Source organism: Dysidea avara, chromosome 4 (assembly GCF_963678975.1).
Source record: "Dysidea avara chromosome 4, odDysAvar1.4, whole genome shotgun sequence".
Lineage (NCBI taxonomy): Eukaryota > Metazoa > Porifera > Demospongiae > Dictyoceratida > Dysideidae > Dysidea > Dysidea avara.
In genome coordinates this window covers 43,311,837-43,333,879 of record NC_089275.1, presented here as the reverse complement: position 1 = coordinate 43,333,879, position 22,043 = coordinate 43,311,837, and the positions used below count along the sequence as shown (strand labels likewise).

Genomic DNA, 22,043 nt, shown 5'->3' with positions numbered 1-22,043 from the left:
TAATTATAGCCTTGCAAAAAATACAAAAGCTGCTACTTCAGCCATACAGAGTTTTGTCCAAAGAACATTTGGACAGGTCAATTTTGCAGCTTCTGCAGCCAGATCAGAGTCTATATGGCATAGACCTCTCCAAGGCATTGCAAGAGCAGGAACCCTTCACATTCAAATTTGGCAATGTTTACTTACTTACCACTCCCTGCAGTTGCGTGTCACGAGAAACTTTCTTGCAGGTTTTAAAAAATTAGTCAGCATTATCATAGATTATATAGTCGTTACCCGGGATATGAAACGGAGTACTTCGCTTTTGACACTCCGTGTTGTTGAGGCGCTTAACTACAATGCACAGGTGATGGCAAACTCCTAAATGACTCGCTAAAAGAACTATTTGAAGGTGAGCTAAGATAAAAATAAGGTAGTTATTACCAAGCTAGGGGATTCTGGGGGCAGCGGCAAAGTGCCTTTTTTGACGTAAGGGTGTTTCATCCTAATGCACCGAGCTACTGCAACACCAGTGTCCCCTCTTTGTATCGGCGTCACGAAGCACAGAAGAAACGTGAGTATGGTGACCGTGTCAGAGAGGTTGAGCAGGCCTCCTTCACTCCCCTTGTGTTTGCGACCACTGGAGGTATGGGAAGGGAGGCAATAGTTTTCTACCGTCGTTTGGCTGACCATCTATCTCGCCGCGGCTCTACTAGTTACAGTCAGACTCTGGCTTTTATCCGATGCACATTGTCTTTTTCTTTACTTCGGTCAGCTACAATGTGCATACGTGGAAGTATAGGTCCATCTCGCATCGCTCCTCTGATGCCTTTCCTGAGATGGGCCGCATTGATGAGCACAGGGACTTTTAAACTTTTAGCAATCTGGTCCTTTTTATTCAGTTGTCCAGCACGTGCTTTCTTTGTGCTGGGGGTGGTAGGCAAGGGCAGTCCATCCAGCCCGGGGGAAAAAAAAAAGTTATTACAAAGCTACATTCTTTATCCTCGTTTTTTTTAGGCAGGTTATATAGAGCCGGTACCGGTTACACTGTTTTGCCGGCTATTTTGCCGGCAGTGGAGGGTATAATACTTAGAATGTTACGTGCATTAAATAAAATCTTGTACAAAAAACCTAAGAAAGCGAAAAAAAAGTTGTCTAAGCGAGGGTTCGAACCCGGGAATCCGTACTCATAAGCAATGTTTGTAACGATTATACCACCGGTGCTGCAGCTAGTCATATTATTTAGTTTCTACGTTATAAACATCCGACTGAAGTGACTTCTATATATAACAAGAGTGAAGAAGAAACCAAAGCTGAACCCTAGCCTACCCCTAACGCTAAGGAACTACTTTTCGCATCCCCTAAAGTTGAATGCTCGGGGCAACCTACTAGACGCGTGCCCTAAAGTTGAATGCTCGGGGCAACCTACTAGTGCCGGCACAATAGCCGTTAGTGTTTGCAAACCGGTACCGGCTAAATATACACTTCGTTATATTTATCCAATTTATAGCACAGCTACCAGTGGTCAAACGTTAATAGCCGCTAGACCTTACAGAAAACTAGGAGAACTGTGTACATATTCTGGTGACTCAGTCACCGGAATTCATGGCACTTATAAGCACCTTCCCGAGCAGATGTATAACAGCATGAGAGGAGCATGATCTGGCTACTGTAGTTGCTGTATGAAAGCATATGGCACTATCTATGCCGGCACGCATTCCGGACTAACTGGTCTTCGCACTTCAGTGACTGCTCCTGGGGCTGATGGGTTTTGTGTCATAGACGACATTCGAATCTGTGACATTACAAGAACAGATCTAAGGAACAGTAAGATGATGCCTTATGCTACATGCGATGCTACACCCATATCATGTGAATGAACACCTGAAAAGTGGAAGAGGTAGTTACAGTAGTTTATACAAATGAAGTGTGAGATAATCGAGATGGTACTGTTTCATATCCCTGATAAAGATATAGTCTGTGTCACTGTGTAATCACCATTAACTAAGACAATGCAACCAGATTTGCCTGAACAACAGGCATGAATGTAACATCTGCTAAAGAATTGGTATAGCTGCGTGAAACCGTAGAGTGGGGGTGTTTATTATCTATGGTGAAGCATATGGTGACATCATTTGTCGCTTGCTTCATCTAGAGTGTACCGGATTGCATTCATTTCCAACCAACCTCTGCAATTAAGCCTTTTCACAAGGTACTGGTGGAAAATGTATTTTACCAGAGATGCGATTAATGACATGATCAAACGGTCGATGCCGCATGGTCATGGATGCAACCTCATAAATGGAATACCTCTGAGATTCACTAGTGGTAGATAGACATGCAAAGCTTCTTGAATGAATGACTGAACTCCAAGTGGCCGATGTAAAAATAATTTGAAGGACAGTCATATTTTATTACATTTTTCTACATACAGTGTGTTATATCACAATTATTGTGCTACAATTACATATACAACATGAGTACTTCCATTTTACTGCTAGATGTGCATGTGGTCAACTGACTACTGATTTACAAGTTGTGTTTCACAGTAAACATTTGTATATGATGTACATGCAGATTTGAACAGCATATATATTATCACGTGGCCAGGTTGTACATGATGGCACTCTGTAGATAGCAGTGGAGACTACCATTAGCCTGACCATTAAAAAGTACAGCATCACCACTGACAACATATAGTGCTATTGTATTATGATGTCAGGTATGTGTCATCTAATGTGCCGCCTAGGGAAGTCTAATCAAAAAATTTCATCATTTGCCGAAGTCAGATATATATGATGAGATCCACTAAAACTGTTGAATAGCTCTCAAAAATGCAACTAGACAATTTAAAGTTTAGAAGACAAAGGCAACCTGGCTGCTCTATTAAAAGCAGCTGAATTGATGTTTCACATCTTTTGTAGTGCTAAATCACCTTCAGTAGTTACCAGCCAAAGCAGGCAGCTACCTCCATTGCTTCAGTGGTAGCTACACAACCTTCCTTTATTGGAATGGCAGGTTGTTTTCTACTAAATTTATCTGTATAACAAATTAGTGTAATAAATACAACACATATAGAAATGTAAAATACATCACACATGATGAGTGAATTCTGTGAGTCATAGAAACAATCACCAGTAACACAACACTTTATTATATGGCTCATCTCAAACTATAACAACAGTAGATAACTTCCAATATAAAAATTATTGAATTAGTACCAGCAGTTCAGCTTGGCAGGTCCACAAAAATTTCTTGTTGCTATTAACAACTCTTACAAACAGCAGTCCACAACCAGACGTACCAGGATGAAATCAATAATATAACCAGTTATTATTAATCTTGGGTGAGTTCTTTACTGTAGAAAAGCATCGGACTGTCTAAATAGAAGCGTTATTGCAATGAATTTGGTACACAAAAATAGGCATGATCCGCTTCGCCCCAATTTCTCATAAATTCCATAGAAACGTCAAAACACGGCCGAATTTACCGCTTCTTTTTAGCAGCATGGTCTTTCAGTTACTTAAACTCACTTTTAAACGAACAAACAATGGAGTAGAGTCGGTAGTTTTGCTTCACCATCAAGCAAGAAGGAGGAGCGCATAGAAATAATTAACAACACGGATGCGGAATTTGGAATGTATTGTTGCTATTGGAGTGCGCGGTTACGTTTCATATCCCCGGGTAACGACTATATAATCTATGGCATTATACGGTAAGCCGAGCATTTTCGGTTCTTCTCTTTCGCCGGGCAGCTGGGGTGTGGAGTCGACTCTAAAAAATCATATCAGAATGATTCCACTTGCGATCTTTGGCCATTATTGGTATAAGAGGTAAGTCTTACGTAAGCTATGATTTTGAAACTGTTTGGGTAGTATGATTTTGAAAACATGATGTGTAAGCAAGTTGATTGGCCACGTCGCCGGGTAGCTAACTATAGCTACTAGTAATTGTACCTGTCAGAATTGAATTGGTGAGTCATGTTCTATTACTTTTGTGCTATACAGCAAGGCATATAGAGGCGTATTGGAAGCGATCAGTTTAGTCTATCTGGAATCCTGGCGTGGCTAGCTACATCAGTTCGGCTGACCTCGGTTTAAAAATTTTTTCATAGGTGTGGATGAGCAGCTGCTGCAGTGGCACAGGCAGCGGCACTGAGTTTCTACAGACTAATGCACCTATCAATGTAATCCCCGACTACCACTAATACGGGCTGAGGTGGGGGAAGGTGGGGATTTGAAAAACTGAAAATTACAATTCCCCACCTACTGGGGAAACACTGGCGATGCAAACCCCGACCAAGTCTCGACCTGCAAACCCCGCGCTAAGAGCCGAGAGGATTTGTACGGTCGTGTGGCGTTGGTCTAATGATGAGTTAGTTCGAGTGGATTCTAGTATTAACGTAATAGCTAGCACCCGAGACACCACTCCTTCCTAAACTGAAATCCCCACTATGTCGGGGGAAAATTTTAGCAGTCAATTCCCCCACCATCCCCGACCTTTCCCTACTCTCAGCCCGTATTAGTGGTAGTCGGGCATTACATATTGATAGTGACCTTAACGTGCTGTTATATGTTATAAAAATAATCCGTGGTTGATATAATTAACCATGAAGGGCAATGTACTGTTTGTATTTTTATGGTTGATTGCAGAGTACAAAAGCATTTTACAGCAGTTATTAGTTATGAAGTTTTTATTATTCCAGCAGTCCCCTAGATTACCAAACACCATAGCTGAGAAGCTATTTGGTAGGGAATAATACACTGTAGGTGAATAAAAAGAGTGTTGTAGAAAGAATAATCAGTGGAAGATTTGCATCGGACAGACTTAAGCCTATAGCTTTCAGGACACAATGTACATAAATACTTGGTCTCAAATATTTAAAGTCCCATCTTGTGGTATGTATGTGTTGTTTTCCTAGCTACTTCTAACTGACATATCAATATTACAATCAAAGCATTTGAGGGATGACGATGGTATAAGAAACCACACAAGTACATAATCATTATACGTAATACAAATCAACCAATGGTCTTAGAATATGTCAAGTCACTCAATGGTTTTAGGCCTTGACTATCTGCTACATAGCTGATTACGAGAATTAAACTGGTGAATGCCTACACTTGGATTATTAAACTTAGAGTGTGTTTGTGTAATTTCTTTTTACTTGGTTCTATATATATATATATGTACCCATGTAACTTTTGTGATAATAATTTTGGTATTTTGCTGTATTCACATAATGATGCATGCATGTGTTACAGTTGTTTATTGGTTTGATTTGTGTTATTTTATTGTAATGTGGGCTTATAGTGGACCTTTATATAATTAAAACAGTATAACCTGAAGGTAATGATGCATGAGTATAATGCTTCCACTAAATCTTTTCATTTTATGCACTCTTTTTGTATGTCTGTAGTCATTTTCATGCACTATTGCCAATTGTATTGGTTGGAGATAGTAATTCAGGGAAGTCAGAGGTTTATAGGCAGTATACAAAAGGTAAATGATATATATTTATTAGTTCATGTTAATCTATAAGAAAATGGCCTTTCTGGCTCCAATAGCAGTGAGCAGCAGAGGAGGGTAGACATTTATTGTTGTTAATGATCCCTACTGTTTGTAAAATTCCTACTTTTCCTTATACTGGTTTGTAACTCAGTTCATTGTTTGTGTACTTATATAACACTTCATCAAAGGAAAGAATGGTGCTAAATGTACGAGGCTATAATAGTATGGTGAAATGTACACCCCTTATAACTAATAAGTAATGCAGCAGTTTCACTTAGCTTTTGATTATTATGCTTTGGCCATTACATAAGAGCCCACAACCAATCTGCTTACTTCTGGTAATTTAGGTTAATTTATGGCAACATGGAAGGCACTGGTGCGCTATCTCAAATCATTACCTTGGATTGTCAGGGAAAAGAAATGGGACACAAAGGAGGACAGAAGGTTAGTCCGTGATGCATGTTAAAAAGCACCTGTTGAGCTACTGTAAAATGGCACATTTATGAGTGATAAAGTCATGTTCTGTAACCTTAGCCATCATTGAGCTACTCTTGTCTGAAAACATTAGTCGGTTGGTTGGTCAGTCAGTCAGTCAGTCAGTCAGTCAGTCAGTCAGTCAGTCAGTCAGTCAGCTAATTAGTCAATCAGCAGAAAATTCCACTTGATAAATAAAAAAAATAGTATGGTGTTGTTGCACTTTTGGGTGTAATTATAACTAATACTGCCAAGATGCCATGAAGGTATTGTGAGGCTGGGTACTGGTCAATATTCTTTCGTGGGAAGATGGAACCTTCATGATCCCTACTGTCTGACAAGTGTAAGGAAAATTTAGGGATTGTAAGTCTGGTTAGGGATCACAGAAAATAATAGGGAAACAAGAGAGGTTGCCTACACCTGCAGATATACTATAGACTGAAGTAGGGGTTAAATGTTCACTAATATAATCTGCAGGTGCAGGTGACCTCCCTTGTTTTCCTAGGTTTTTTCTATGATCCCTAATCTTCCTAATTTTTCCTTATACTTTTTACTATTTTGTAACATTGTTATGACTGGTGAACCCGTGTATACAGCATCAAAAGAAAGAATAGCTAGAGTTAATGTTTTTTTTTGTCTGAAGACACACCTCAGCTATCAATCACTAACTTGAAAGTGAAGTGGCCATTCCGCTTCACTTTCAGCTATGTTCAGCCTGTTACGCAGCACTACAAATGAATAACAGTATAGGAGAAACAGCTCTGCAATCAATCCAGTCACCACAAAAAATACAGATGATTCGTGCATCCCAACTATCAATTACTGACTTGAAAGTGAAATGGACATTACACTTCGCTTCAGCTAGTTACACAGTAAAGAACAGTATTAGAAGCACTTCTGCAATCAATTCTGTCTCCATGGTAAAATACAGACGATCCCCACTTACAAATGGGAAGCCATGCATTGTGTTACCACAACTCGACACCTTGGGTTGTCAGCAAAAAGAAATGGCCAGACACAAAGGTAAATCCATGATACATGCATTTTACATACTGTGGTATGCCAAAAGGTACATCTCAGGACGAAGTGGTGTTTAACAATGAAAAATCAAGCCTGTAGCCTTAGCCATTATCAAGTTACATTTGTCTGAAGGCATTTGGCAGACAGGCAGTTAGCCAGTCAGTAGAAATTCCATTGAATAAATGTAGCTATCTATTGGGATCATTTGGAATCATACTGAAGGCACTTTTGGTCTTGGTTATACCTAAACAATACTGCCAAGGCACCAGGATGGTATTGTGAAGCTGGTTTTTGGGTGATATTTTCAGAAAAACCCATGATTCCTAATTAATATACAGTACTACCATACTGTATGATACAACTAAGAGTGGTCAGTATAACTAGTACAAACCTGCATATCAAACCATCTATTTTTCTGAGACACGAAATATGTAATCTTACATAAGGCTGTATACTGCAATCTAGCATGGGAAAGAACATGGTATAAATGCGGTCTGTGGATTGTTAAGTAAGTTGCACATACATTTAGTGCAGTGGCCATATATTTTTTTGTGCCTGGAGCCGTACACACTGTTTGTCCACTTAATTGACCAACTTAATTAAGCAGCTATCAGACTCAATGAATGATTCTCCAGTACAATAGGTCCTCAGTTATCCAACCCTAATTTTTTCGTACCTTTGTGTAGCTGATATTGGAATGACTGTTCTATTAGAGTATTTTGAGCACAAGTGTATGTTCTATTAGAGTAGTTCAACAGAGTTTTGTATATAAATGTATGGGCTTCAGTTATCTGAACTATCCACTTATTTGAACACTTTACCATTTCCTGAGACACATTGGCATTCGGATAACCGAGGGGTACATTGTACAGTGACAATCCAAACATATTGTATATTGCTTACTATGCACATAGTAATGTTAAGTGCCACATTTGACCGGTTAATAGCCATGGCTACTATAACTTTCAGGAAGCAAAACCCTGGCTACTATGGGCTTGTGTGGCAGCAGCCTGTGGTGTTTATACGGATTTACGAGTGACTGATCTTGTTTAATCATCCTTCAATACTATCATTCATTTTAACATCTCTCAAAAACGCTATTTTTTCCTGTCATTGAAATAACTCCTTTGTCCGGTTTCTGCTTCAAACGTGTCTGGACAACACTTGTTGCAACAGTATGTTCAGATACAACCATGCGAGGGCAGCTGTTATGACAATTATTCTAGACTGTGGAGTGGCTACTATCCAGGGGTGGCTATTATACGAGCCGCGGCTATTAACCGGTCAAGTACAGTAGTTATTTTCTATGTTTGTCATGTCTTGTACATGTTGCATAAAGAATGTCTTTTGCTATTACTGTTGCTGTAAGCTTTGTTTTAGAATCAGGTGAAAGCTATAAGATGGTGTTCTTATATTGACAATTTTAAGTTATTACTGTTTTGTATTAGCACATGGTATAATTATACAAATGCTAATTTTGGTCCATTACATGCGACATTAGGTTATGTAACTTATTGTTGGTGTAATATGTTTTAGCTGATCTAGGGGCCTTTTGTACTATGCCTTAATAAACTGTTTGTAAACACACATATGCATTTTGTGTGTATTTGTTGAACGCAATCTTGTGGTAGTATTTTTGTTCTTGTGTCATGTCAGTACGTATACAGTATAATGGTAAATACAAATTTTGTATCTGTTCAACGTTAGGTGCTAAACTCTGGCAAGATTGTAGAATAAAAACTACCTGGGTTGATTGGAAGAAATTAAGGCTACAGATTCGGTAAATTAATGGTTTGTTACATTATTGACTGTGCTCATTGCTTGTATTGAGATGTAAGTATGTGTGACGGAACCTTCAAAAAGATCTTATGGCTTTTACAACTGTATGTACAGTAGGTATAAAAAGTTCCCATTCTGTTGCATTACACTTTTGATGGCATTCTGGCACCATTTGAGTGACGTTCTGTCACCATCCACTGCCATCATGTTTTGATGTCATTTCACTGCCATTTCAACATCATTTCACTGCCGTTTTGATTCCATCTGCTGTTTTGACTCCACTCCATTTCAATTCTATATTTTATTAGTCAGGCAGTATCACTTTAATAAATCTGAAACTGAACTGTTATATGAGGGTGACATAGCTTGCTGTGCCTTTCCTCTGTATGAACCACAGTCTATAATAATTATCTAATAAAAGGGGAAGTCTGTAGGTAGAGTTGATATATTAGTACAATTTGTTGTGAATTGTTAACTCCAGAAAGTAGATGAAAAGAGAAAGCATTGCACCCATGAGCTAGCTTCCATTTTTGAAAACTAATTTTTTGTTCACTCTTTTCCACTTCTCAGACTAAAGATTTACTGTGGTCGCAGCTGCTCTTGTGTAATCAGTTGTTTTAACAAACTGTTGCACAAGTGCAGCTATAAACTACCTTGAGGTGTTACAGCTTGTATTGTATACCATGATAGTGTTCCTGCTGTTCTTACGCCACTTTTGCTGCTGCAACAAGTCTTTGTTACTAGTACTGAGTTGGTAAAGTAATTGCTATCTACCTCTTTAGACTTACAATGGTTGAATCGTGAAGTGTCTTTCTTGAGTAGACCTGTGAAGTTGAAAAAGGAACAGAAATCAATGCATTGTTGTGCAGCAAGAACTGCTACATATAGATAGTTATTTGCATCAGTCATAGCATTTCATTTCTGTTTTGATGGTGCTCTGGCACGGTGCCATTCCAAAGCTGTTCCACATTCCGGTGCCATTTCAATAGAACTAAAAGCCAGTAAAACAGGAACTTTTTATGTCTAGCAACCCGGCCATAATGTGATTTGTGAATAAGGCACCAGCTTACAATTTGGTCACACTGTAGTCCTAATATACAACCATTGTGTGGTGTAATTTTAAGGTGATTGGTTAGGGATAGGTTAAAATCATTAGGCTGGAAATACGGAAAGATGTAAGACCTCTTTTTGCAAATCTGGTTGCGTATAGTGTGTATACGTAGCTACTACATTATTATTACACACTCACTTATGCATGTACCTTACTAAAGTTAGTGTATTGTCAGAATAGCTATAGTCATAATATTTATTATTATTATGATGTGCTTTTGTGCTATTTTATAGGGATGCAGTGCACGACCCATCTGTGATCAGGTCATATCACAGTGGAACACGTGTATGTGTGCAGCAGTATATAATCATGAGCATTATTTTAAGAATTTTAATTCAATTATGGATCATAGAAATAACAAGTACAAGGAAAAAATAAATTAGGATTTTTTAAAGTTCAATTATGGATCAAAGAAATAGAGGTAATGAAACAAGGGAAGTCACCTATATTTGAAGATATACTAGTGGACTTTTAATCCATACTTTAGTCTGTACTATAACTGAATTAGGGAAATTAATCTCCACTATTGTATCTTGTTTCATTACTTTGATCCCTAAAATTTTAAAATTTTTCTTGTATTTGTTTGTTTACTTTCTTTGTAACATTGTTATGACTGGTGAAACCCTCAGATACCACTGCATTATAAGAAAGAATGGCCCCTGGCTTATTGTTTTTGTCTAAACGCATGCCCCAACATAAATTACTGAAATAGTGACATGGCCATTATGCTTTGTTTTCAGTTGTGTTCAGCCCATTACATGGCACTACAAATGAAGAACACTACGAGAAGGGCCTCTGCCATCACTCCAGTCACAATGGATAACTGGGACAATTCCCAGTCAAAACCATCACACAGAGTTACCACGATTTGACACCTTGTGCTATCAGCAAAGATATATGGGACACAAAGGAGGATACAGGTAAATCTGAAGCAAATGCATTGTACGTATTGCGGTTTGCCTTAAGGGACCTGTTGGGCTGTAGCAACATTGAATAGTGAAAAAGTCAAGATGTACTGTAGCCTTACTTGTTATCGAGTTATGTTTTCTGAAGGCATCAGTTGGTAGTTAGTTGAAAATTCCACTGAATGACTGTTTTAAAATTGTTCTGAATGATTGTAGCTACCTTTCAAAGCATTTCAGATCACACTGAAAGCACTTTTGGGCTTGGTTATGCCTAACCAATACGTAATACTGCCAAAGTACCATGGATTGTGAAGCTGGTTTCTGGTCAATGCTTGTTTGTGAGGAAGAGTGCAAACCTCCGTGATCCCTAATATACAGTACTACTGCTCTGTGTGAAAAGTTTACAATGAAACAGGGGAGGTTGCAGATATATACTACTTTGTTTCCTATTTATAGCCATAACTAAAACACTGAATTAGGGATTAAATGTCGTACTGTAGTATATCTGCAGTTGTATGTGACCTACCTTGCTTCACTACTTTTTATTCTATGGACCCTGGTTGGCTTTAAATTCCTAATTTGTGACCGGATTTGCGAAAAGGGGTCTTCCACACACATCCAATATACCAGCTTTGATGACTCATAACTTTATATTACAATAAGCTATTGCCTTGAACTTTGGGCTGTAGTGAGAACCAACATAGGCTAATTGATGGAGAAAGTTTGAGGTTTGTATGTGCTTTGGCAACAAAATTATGGTCTCCCACGTTTGTAGAATTGGATGTGTGTGGAAGACCCCTTTACGCAAATCCGGTCACATTTTTCCTTGTACTTTTTTGTTTACTTAGCATACTGCATTAAAAGAGAATAATGATACCAGGTGTGTAATAAATTTGTTTTGTATCTGAACTCACACACCAACCTTTAATCACTGAAAAATAAAATAACAATTTCGCTTTGTTTTCAGTAACAGTAACATCATTACAAATAAAGACAGTACGAGAAGTGTCTCTGTCTCTGCAGTCAGTCTGGTCACTACAGAAAATATGGATGATTCCTCTGTTATAAATGTGATAGTCTGCAGAAGTCATCATGACAGTATTGTGAACACCACCCTAATAGTGTATTTCGATCTTTACAGAAGAGTGATCAGTGGAAATCTGATCAACTGGACCAGTGGCATTGCCCCTGGTTAATTTCTTATGAGAAAGCGCAAATTTCTGTGATCCCTAATATACAATACTAACATACTGTACAATTGTGTTCAGGGGTTGTAATGTGTTGTGTGACTTTTATAAAGTAATCACATGCACAGTCAAAAAAACTTTGAAAGTCATGTCTAGCCTGTTTTCTTCCTCAATGAATAAAGATGGAAACCACTAGGATTGTATATATTACATACATATGCTTGTGTCATGTTTTGCAACTAGGTTGGCTAGCACAATTTCTGCTATTGTAAATTAGCATGCACATGCAATATAAACTTGAATGGCTTCACCATCATCCTTTAATGAAAGCTGTTTTTGACACATCTGTGACATTGGTTTGTATAGTTGTAAAATTGGTAGATATCAGATTCAATTGTTTACAAATTCAAGTACAGGATACAAGTTTAATGTAGCGGTAAGGTAGCTAGATAAAGTTCACTGTGACCTAAGACCGTTTTCTAGATGAAGATGTTCTAGTGGGACCAAAATTAAAGCTTATTTAATTGTGTTAAAAAAACCATCGATATCCACACATTTTCCAAAATTTATTTTATTGGTTCTTAAGGGACAGAGGAATGAACTGGCTAAGTTTCAGTTTAATAAGTTCAGCAGTGTGGGAAATACAGTACTAGACAGCTGGATAAGCAAATAAATTGATACATTTTATTGTAAACGTACTATTGTATGTAGATCGATGGTTTTCCAAAGTTCGGTCACAATTGCTATTATTATTTTTCTATCCAGGGAATCGTGTTAGTGTTTGACATCACAAATTATGCATCATTTCGAGGACTGGATCAATGGATGCATGAAATTTACCAGGTGAGCTCCATCAGGGCTACATCACTGGTGGAATATTTTGTATGCAGTAAAATCTGTCCAATCATTCCACTCATTTGTCTAAACTTGCTGTTTGGTGAAATAAACACAGCTTTGAACATTACTTATAGCATTATAAAGCAGTGCAAAGCTTATGAAAAGTAGCAAATCAAATGAATGGTTTCTTAATTGATGCTCTGGTCACAGAAAAAGTTTAGCAGTCCAAATAACACACCATTACTAAAGTGGGAGTAAACAAAGAAAGGACATAGCTACAAACAGAAAACCAAATGGTGGTTCAGGCATACAAACAATAAGGAATCCAATGAAGAGTTGAATGTTTGAACTATTGATCTGTTCTAGCTATAGAAACCACCTGTTTAATAAGGTAAGAAATAATTGGAATACAATCATGGGTTTCTTTGCATTGCATAAGATTGGCCGGAGTGCTTTGTCACAAAGCAGGGTTACCAGGCCTTGCAAAGTGTTTTGCTATAATGTAATATTCATTATTATATTCATTGATATGAGCTTGTTATCTGATAATGCAAGTGTATAGATCTTCTAGAAATCATTTGTGAGTGGATCTGTGGAAAGGGGTCTTATAGTCATTCTGAAGCTCCACCGAATCCATGTTTGACCAATGGTAATTCCTCAGGTGTTTAACCAATCACCATCATACGGCACCAAGCAATAGTAATTTGTTATGGGTATACAGTGACCAAATGTCAAGCCAGTAGCTTGTTCTCAAGTCAAGTTAAGGACTGTAAAAGGCTATAAGCCCAGATCCGGTCACATTTGATCTGAAGAGTAAACACGGTGTTACGTGGTTGCGTGTGAATGTATTTGTGTAGTATTCAGATGATTTTGAATTGGTGGTTGTTGGTAATAACTGTCATTTGGAAGGTTCACGTAAAGTTTCAGTCAAAGAAGCTGAAATGGTAAGTGTCGTGTGGTGGCATTGCGTGTTAAATCATACTTTATATTCATAGTTTGCAGAACAACACAGGGCCACATATATTGAGATAAGTACTGAGACCAGTCATAATATCAATGAGGTATGTACCTACGGTACATGTTTACTCAGCTAACATGTATGTATGTCAGTTGACCACTTTAGTGTTAAAACATCACAGCTTTAACATTGTCCACATTTCATCTACTATATAGGCAACAATTTTAAATTACAGTAATGCTCTTTACTTTTATACACATACTTAGATTTTTTTGCAAACGACATCTGTTCCAATATATTTGCAAAGTCTACATTCATAATTTATTAAGTATCAAGTTCTTCAGATGTGCCTGGGTATGGTATGTCCCCTTTTTAATCCAAACAACTTTGTCTTCAGGGTTCACAATATTTTGTGAATTGGCATGCCCGTTCTTTCTAACAAAGAGCTTTTTAACTACTCTAATAGAACACACCATTGATGCCCTAACCGTAATGTTACTGATATAGGGGGATACTCAAAGAGTTTCTGGAGTTTCAAGAGAAATACTTTAATAAGGTAGTCAGGATAACTATTTTAATAAAACAGTCACTTGGCTACAGTGGAAATACTTTTTTTACACATCCCATGTAATATTTCCTTGTGATTGAACTGCTTTAAGAATCATACAAGGGTTAAAAGGAATTCATGACATACACCTGTTAGGGCTGAGCGATACTACCGTTTTAGCGATATATCGCAATATTTTGTTATTAACTATCGTGATACCATGTCTGTACATTATTGTCATTAAAAATCCATTTGTTATGCAGTACTAGTTGGAAATGATAAAGTCCACCCATCTGGTTTCCCCTGCAGAGAGGTGTGAACACCATAACAACCTCAAAGCATGTGTTAAAATAACTGTTACTGTAAACAAGGATGATAGTGGCTAGTTTGCTATCACCTATAAGGACTTCCTGCAGGAATGCTGAGCAATATGCTATGTAGCACCAGCTATGATTGACTTATTTGTAAGTATCGTGAACTATTCAGTATCGTGAATAGTGGCTTTAGTATCAATCGTGATACTAAAATGGCAGTATCACTCAGCCCTAACACTTGTATATATTTAGGGTAATTGTGATAGCATGTGTAGGTACATATATATTACAAAAAATGATAACAGCAGAATTGATGGGTTTTGGCATAGGGAATTGCTATACACAAAAGCATAATAAAATGCGCGCACAGTTTAATATGTATTTATTTTTCAGGCTTTTGTGGTGTTATCAAGAAGAATGTTGGCAACCATGTCTATGAGAGTATGTATAATATTTTTAATAGAAATGTATATATAGATATACCAATAGAACCACACTATGGTGCTAGCTATATAATTATGTTGTTACATTTGTTTCTTCATTAACTGTTAGCTCTACTACACTCTGAAGTTATTAATTCCTGTCCCACATCACCAATGGCTTCAAGTTACATATTTGTAGTGACTTTTGTAATCCTGGAACTGGTAATAGTAACCACAAACCTATTACATAGCTTAAGAAATAGTTGAAGTGATTGCCCCCCTCCCCTTAACCACGTTGTATAATGAATCTTTGAGAGAAGGTATTATTGCATCTGCATGGAAACAATCCAACATCACCCCAATACATAAAGGAGGTTGTACTGATGACCCTAGTAACTATAGGCTGGCCATCTCTGTAGTCCCTGTGGTTGCTAAGGTGTTTGAAAAAATTGTGTCCACCCAGTTGCATTCTTATTTAGTGGTAATAAATTCATCCTCACCGGGTTGCTTTCTGACGTAGAAGTTTACGGAAGACATCTTATTAGTTGCTCTTGGTTACATCGTTAATTCCTTAGACTTTGGTCAATCAGTATGTGGTGCATTCTTGGATCTGAGGAGAGCCTATGACTCGCTAGATCAATGCATCTTACTATGCAGAGACTAAATGTTGCTTCTGCTGTATTAAAGTGGTTTCAGAGTTATTTGAGTGGGAGGATTCATCGTGTTAAGAGTTCTCTGATTGGCAACCAATGTTGGGTGGTATTCCACAAGGAAGTTCCCTTGGGACCACTGCTATTCCTAACATATATGAACAAGTTGCCACTCCAAGTTACAAACGGGTTATTGGTTCAGCATGCTGATAACACTATCCTGATTTGCTGTGGACCCATCCCTGCAGTAGCAGTTCCTTTAATGAATTTGCAGTTAGTTTCTAGTTTTATTTCTGATAGCAGGAACTTTAACAAATCAAATGTTATGTGGTTTTGGGTCTGTCGTAAGAAGCAGGCAGATTGTCCTCCCATAACTATAGGGAAAACTGCTTAAAACAAGAAGCTGAAAATTATTATGTGGATAGGTAAACTATTAAACCTCAAACTGTTTGTGATTTGGAAGAAATCAAGCTAAAGAGCATAAAGATATGATGCTAAAACCAACAGTGTGTAACAATCACACTATTGAGATTTGCTGTTAAGAATGACACTCTTCATTAGCATTGTTATTGTTTCTTTGCAGAATCTTGGTCTAATTACAGTGCCCCCTGCCTCCTTGATTATCCAACCCCCCTTGTGACCAAGACATGTTCAGATAATCAAAAAGTTTGGATAATCAAAGCCCATTCATTATATAGAACCCTGTTCAAATACTCTGATGGAACATACATCTTAGACAAAATACTCTAATAGAGCAGTCATTTCTACTGTTCAAATAACCAAGTGTTCAGATAATAGAAGTTCAAACCATCAAGAGAACACTGACTTGCAATAGTTACTGAAGGACCATGGGTGACGGTTTCTACAGTATAGTATGTACCTGTGACAAATGTATAAGCAAATAAGTTGGTTCTTGCCTGTATGCCCTGCTTACCTATGCATACATGCCAACAATACTAAATGAACAAGAATTTGTCAGTCATGATGCAATGATCACTTTATTTTGAGCAGGAGTGGTGTTAGTATTTACAAAGATGATTAAGTAATTACTATAGTAATAGTCTAATTTACAAATAGACAAATTTGTGTATCTACATGTTTATAAATAAATTTATATAGCTTGTAAGTTATTCTATGGTATATTTATATTGTAGGATAAAGGAACTGTTGCTCCAGTGTACCACAAGGTATGATGATGATAAACTTGACTGAATTTTGGAAAATCACCCACATGGGCGCATGTATTTAATGATTAAGTAATAAGCTTGTTGGTGCAAATCCACTTGTTAATGATTGTAATCAATTCTCAATTGCACTAAACAGCATCACCCTATTTAAATATTAAAATTCAGTTATTTCATGTGCAACAATATGGGTGATTTTTTGTGACAAATTGAAATTTGGATATGTGTATACATAAGTTCAAATTGCCTGTTGCAAATACTGTATATAAAATTCATGTGAAAACAGCCAAGCTGTGAAAAAGGGTGTGACCTTCAAACCTCCTGTGGAGAAAGATTTGTAAACTCAAAGTTGGCAGCCAAGAAATGGTTGCAATGATATTACACGGCCATAATAATGCTGTTGTGACCATTTCTTGGCTGTACCTTTAATTTCATAAGGCCACACCATTATTTCACAGCATCACAGGTTTGAAGACACAATTATTATATGTTTTATTTGACTCTTTGTGTAATAGAGTACGCACTTCTAATAGAACACACATAAGATGTTCTAGAGGCTAGTTAACATAATGTGGTGGTGTGAAATAATCCCACCAGACTTAAGTTTTGATATAGATACAAAACTACAAACATTTGTCTTGTACATAAGTAAGTATGTATGTATGTCTCACCTCGCCCCTGCTGGAATATATGAACGTTTTCATAGTGAAATCAATACCCTCTGTACAAATTAAAGTCCCCACAATATAACCGCCATTTTTAAGTTGTGACATCAATTCAGATAATGTCCATTATGTAGCCACATTCTGTTGCTTGTTAGATCATTATATATATATTCAGCTTTTCTATGTATTCTGTTAGCTGGTAGTTGTACATTCGTATATCATTAACATATTGTACTGTACGTAGTACTGTATGTTAGAGTTAAAGCACCGCCAAGCGTGTGTACGGAAAATACAGTATGAGGGTGTGTGTCGAGAGGCTAATACAGCACGAGGCGAAGCCGAGTGCTGTATTTGCCTCGAGACACCCCCGAGTACTCTATTTTTCGTACACACAAGCAAGGCGGTGTTTAAGTGTTATATTATACTTCCTGGTCGTTTGGCTTGGAGCGATTTTCTCTAGTAGTCAAACCGCTGCGATTTTCGATGACAAGAATATCAATAAGTGTTTAACTAATCTATTTCTAGTCGTAGAACAAACTAATAGGATTAGTTTGGCTAGTTTTAGCGATTTACAATGTCACACACGTGATCAATCGTGCTGTCTTAGTGGAGTCGTGTTTAAAAAGCTTCGTGATCAGATGATCAGTAAGTGTTTATACAATCTATTCCTAGCCGTAGAACGAATCCGTAAGATTAGTTTGGCTGGTTTTAGCAATTTACAGTGTGTTTAATGTTGTCTACGTAACATTCCTTAAGTAAATTCTCCACATAACTGTACTGCATTTGCCCAAGTGTGCTGTATTTGCCCAATTAAGCGTATAACTGTACTGTATTTGCCCAATTAAACACATAACTGTACTGTATGACTCATACAGTACAGTTATGCAGTTGATTAGTACTGTATGGACAATATGTTATGTGGCATCGCTTTGATCCTCCCATGCAAAGTACAACATAGTAAGGATCATGGAGTTTGCACCTTTCAATGAAAAATAATTATTGACCAGGAACCAGCTTCACAGTACCTTGGCAGTTACTAGTATTGGTTAGCCTAAGTACACATGACCCTAAACACTTCCTACATACAAAAGTGCTTAGAATTTTCTGCTGATTGATTTACTAATGCCTTCAAACAAGTGTAACTTGATAACAGCTAAGGCTACATATGGGCTTTATTGTTTTGCTGTTAGACATCAGTTCAGTCCAGCAAGTGCCTTTTGGCATATTGCAGTACATACAATGCACCTACCAGGGACTTACTTAGCCAGTCCTTAGGCAGCTCTTTTTAGGATTTGGTCTTTATTCCTTTTGATTTGGCTAAGTGTACAACAGTGTGAACTTCATACATTTTGCTATTGTTGTATACGCATCTGCTGTGCCATTGCATTGATTTTAACTTGTGATTGTTATTATTACCTGCTAAACAATACACTGGCAAACTAGAATGGCAGCATCCCAACTAGAACACTTTCTATTCTAACACAGAGGACTGGTCAGCTTTTGTGGAAAGCCTAGTCTAGTTTTTTTGCGAATGAATTAAGATGATAAACATTCAAGTGTATGGTTTAGTAACCCTTCCGGGCGTGAAGCTTATGAACAGTTGCAAACTAAAATGCAGTCCACTCACGTATAAGTTCACACACACATGGCATTTTGTGGGTGGCATCATTTGTTTTTTCTACATGGGTAAAAGGCACAGCCACGCATGGCCCAAGACATAGTCATGTGTGGGCAAATGTACCCTGTACATGGAAAAAAGTTCAGCTAAAGGATGAGCAAAGAATAAAATTGCCACATTCTATGGAAAGGAGCATGGCCATTCAAACACACCAGCTCCATGCATTTGTCATGGCATGGTTGTTAGTAGGCATGCCAGCATAATTGTGAGTATAATAGGCTAGCAAAAGTACCAAGAATTATGCCAGCATAATAGGATGATTTTTAAGATTTTAAATTAAATGTGCAATGCGCGTGCCAAAAATACAGCAAATGAATACACTACACCGTAATACCAAATTTCATATCAAGAAAATGCACAATGTTATTGGGGCAAGCCTGAGCGAGCCCCACACTAGCGAGTTGATGGTACGTACGTCTCGTTCACGAACAATTACAAGAAAACACAACTGACTTACAAATGCTTCCATATAAGGCTAGTGTACACAAAAATTTCCTGTACAAAAATGGATTGCCCTACACTGGTTGGTGAATGGTATGTACGTCGCGTTCACGAAAATTTCCTGTATGAAAACGACTTGCCCCCACACTGGTTGGTGAATGGTACATATGTCACGTTCACGAAAATTTCCTGTACGTAAAAAGACCGTATTTGTGCCACATGGTTTAGGCATGGCTTAGAACTTGTTATCTACATGGACAGAGTAAACTCCAGGTGAAGCAGAAACAAGTATACACTATACACACTTGCTGAAGACAGCCAATGAAACCGCAGAAGACAGGGAATACTGAGACGATCAATGTCAGATCATGACACCAGTAACACCAACACTGCACAGTTTCTATATATGCTTTAATCAACCAAGTGGTACATAATCATTGAATTTCATAAACATGTATAATATGTAGATTCACTGTAGTTAATGAAATGTGAACCAAAAATAGCTAGCAGTGGATACATACTAGCAGTCTTGCTCAAATCTGCTCTCTGCTTCACCTACAAAATACCAAAAGCACCACACATCAACCATGTACAAATAGAATTTTATGCAAGCCTCACTCAGGCTTGCCCCATGATGTTGCTAACATCTGTCTAGCTACTTTTATTGTTTTTTGGCTGATTATTCACACATTGTGGAAATAAGATCGAGATACTCTAATAGAACAGTCACTTACACTCTAGTGCTCTAATACAACAGCCAACTCTAGAGCATAATGTTTCTTTTGAAAGCATAATACTATAAACTGCAAGAAGTATTGGAAATGCTCCATGCTGGACACATTGGAATTGTCATGATAAAATCACTTGCAAGAAGCCATATCTGCATGGTGTCCTAGTGTAGACAAAAAGATTGAAGGGATGGTGCAGAAATGTGATAATTTCTAGAGAATAGAATCAAACACATCAGATCAGACCCCTTAATTACCATCCCTCCATGAGATCGAGAGATTTGTACGAACATTTGAGAATGCAATGAAGCTGCCAAGAATGGCACAAATTCCTTCAATACTAAATTGGCAAAAATTTTGATTACATTTTGTACATAGTACCCTGAATATTGCAACAAGAGAATTACCTGCCAAATTATTACTCTTTCATCATCAGATTTGTACCACATTAACACTAAGCCTCTGTACAATTGTTGAGGGTAAACAAACTGACCAGAAGATCAACCATGGAAAGAAAAGTAATCAAAACAATTTGAATCAAGCAACCTGTATTTGTTGCAAGTCACAGTTAAGAGCTAAAGCGGGTTCTTTGGATCACACTGTTCAGGCTAAGTCCAATGAACTATACAATGTGGGAAAACCGGTCTTATCACCCATGTCAGCAGATTCGATTTTTCACGAAGAACACAAAGCTTCATTGGTAAACTGTTTAATTTCACAATCAAAATCAGCTAGATTTGGGTGATCTGCCTTTGCTGGCTGCTTTTCCCAAGCCTAGTGGTGATCTGTACGAGCAGTCTGGGGCCTTAATGGAGCTCTGGTCAGCCTGGGGATGGCTGTATGTGGTTGTACAGCTCCTTGGTGTTGCATAAAGACCTGTACTGTAACTTTCCTTTCATTTTAGCCAGTTTTGAAATTGAATGGCCCATTACTAGGCCTAATTTATCCCTACACCTTCCCTTTTCAATTTTTAAACAGCCTCTTGCCCTCTTTTTGGGCCCCCACCTCTCTCCTTTTTTGGAGCTCGCCTGATATAGTCAACCACTGCTTACAAACAATCTAAAATAGTAGGAAACTTAGCTGTTGGCTACTTGCATAGTGGATGCTCTGGAAGGTAAGGAATTGGTGTAAAATGTGTGAAAATTTGGTGCACATAGCTTCAACCATTGGTGAGCTACATGACACACTAAATGCCTAAAATTGGAATTTCTTGATACTTTTAAGTAGGCAATAAGACCAATTTTCCCAGACTGGGTCACTAATGTTGGTTAATAACCCTTTAAGGACTACAGTAATTTACGCAGTGCCTACCCTGAAAACCCGCAAGTTTATGAAATTGCGTATTCTATTACTTAGCAAGTTTGTAGTGTCACCAAAACCGCTGGAAGTGGTAAGGGCTAATGCAAACTGCAGTACAGATTCGCCTATCAATAATGAGCAGAACTATCTAAGTTATTAGTGTGTAGAACTTACCATTTTCAACTAGCAAAGCGATTTGTTAACACCGTTGACAATCTGTCTTCTTCATGATGCGATCTGTTACAAGCCATTACTTTACTCCTTTTAAAGAGTGCCATCACGTGATCTTGTATATCATTAGATGCATCTCTAAATGAAGAGCGCCGTGAAGTTTATTGTAGCTCAATATGAGCT

General features: G+C 37.8%; 1 protein-coding gene across 2 annotated transcripts in view; it reads left to right on the top strand.

Annotated features, from left to right (window-relative positions):
- LOC136252266 (uncharacterized) overlaps positions 1-22,043 on the top strand; it is a 90,122-nt gene that overhangs the window by 50,356 nt on the left and 17,723 nt on the right. Inside the window, exons 1-9 of one of the 2 annotated variants that reach the window (XM_066044677.1) lie at positions 3,696-3,812; positions 5,399-5,481; positions 8,692-8,764; positions 10,108-10,159; positions 12,732-12,809; positions 13,661-13,747; positions 13,799-13,864; positions 15,016-15,063; positions 16,849-16,881. The exons of the other annotated variant lie outside the window; for it this stretch is intronic. Coding sequence (XP_065900749.1) covers positions 3,772-3,812; positions 5,399-5,481; positions 8,692-8,764; positions 10,108-10,159; positions 12,732-12,809; positions 13,661-13,747; positions 13,799-13,864; positions 15,016-15,063; positions 16,849-16,881 — 561 coding nt within the window. The 5' untranslated portion in view covers positions 3,696-3,771. Of the gene's footprint in view, positions 1-3,695; positions 3,813-5,398; positions 5,482-8,691; positions 8,765-10,107; positions 10,160-12,731; positions 12,810-13,660; positions 13,748-13,798; positions 13,865-15,015; positions 15,064-16,848; positions 16,882-22,043 lie in introns of those variants that run through there. 2 annotated transcript variants of the gene reach the window in all.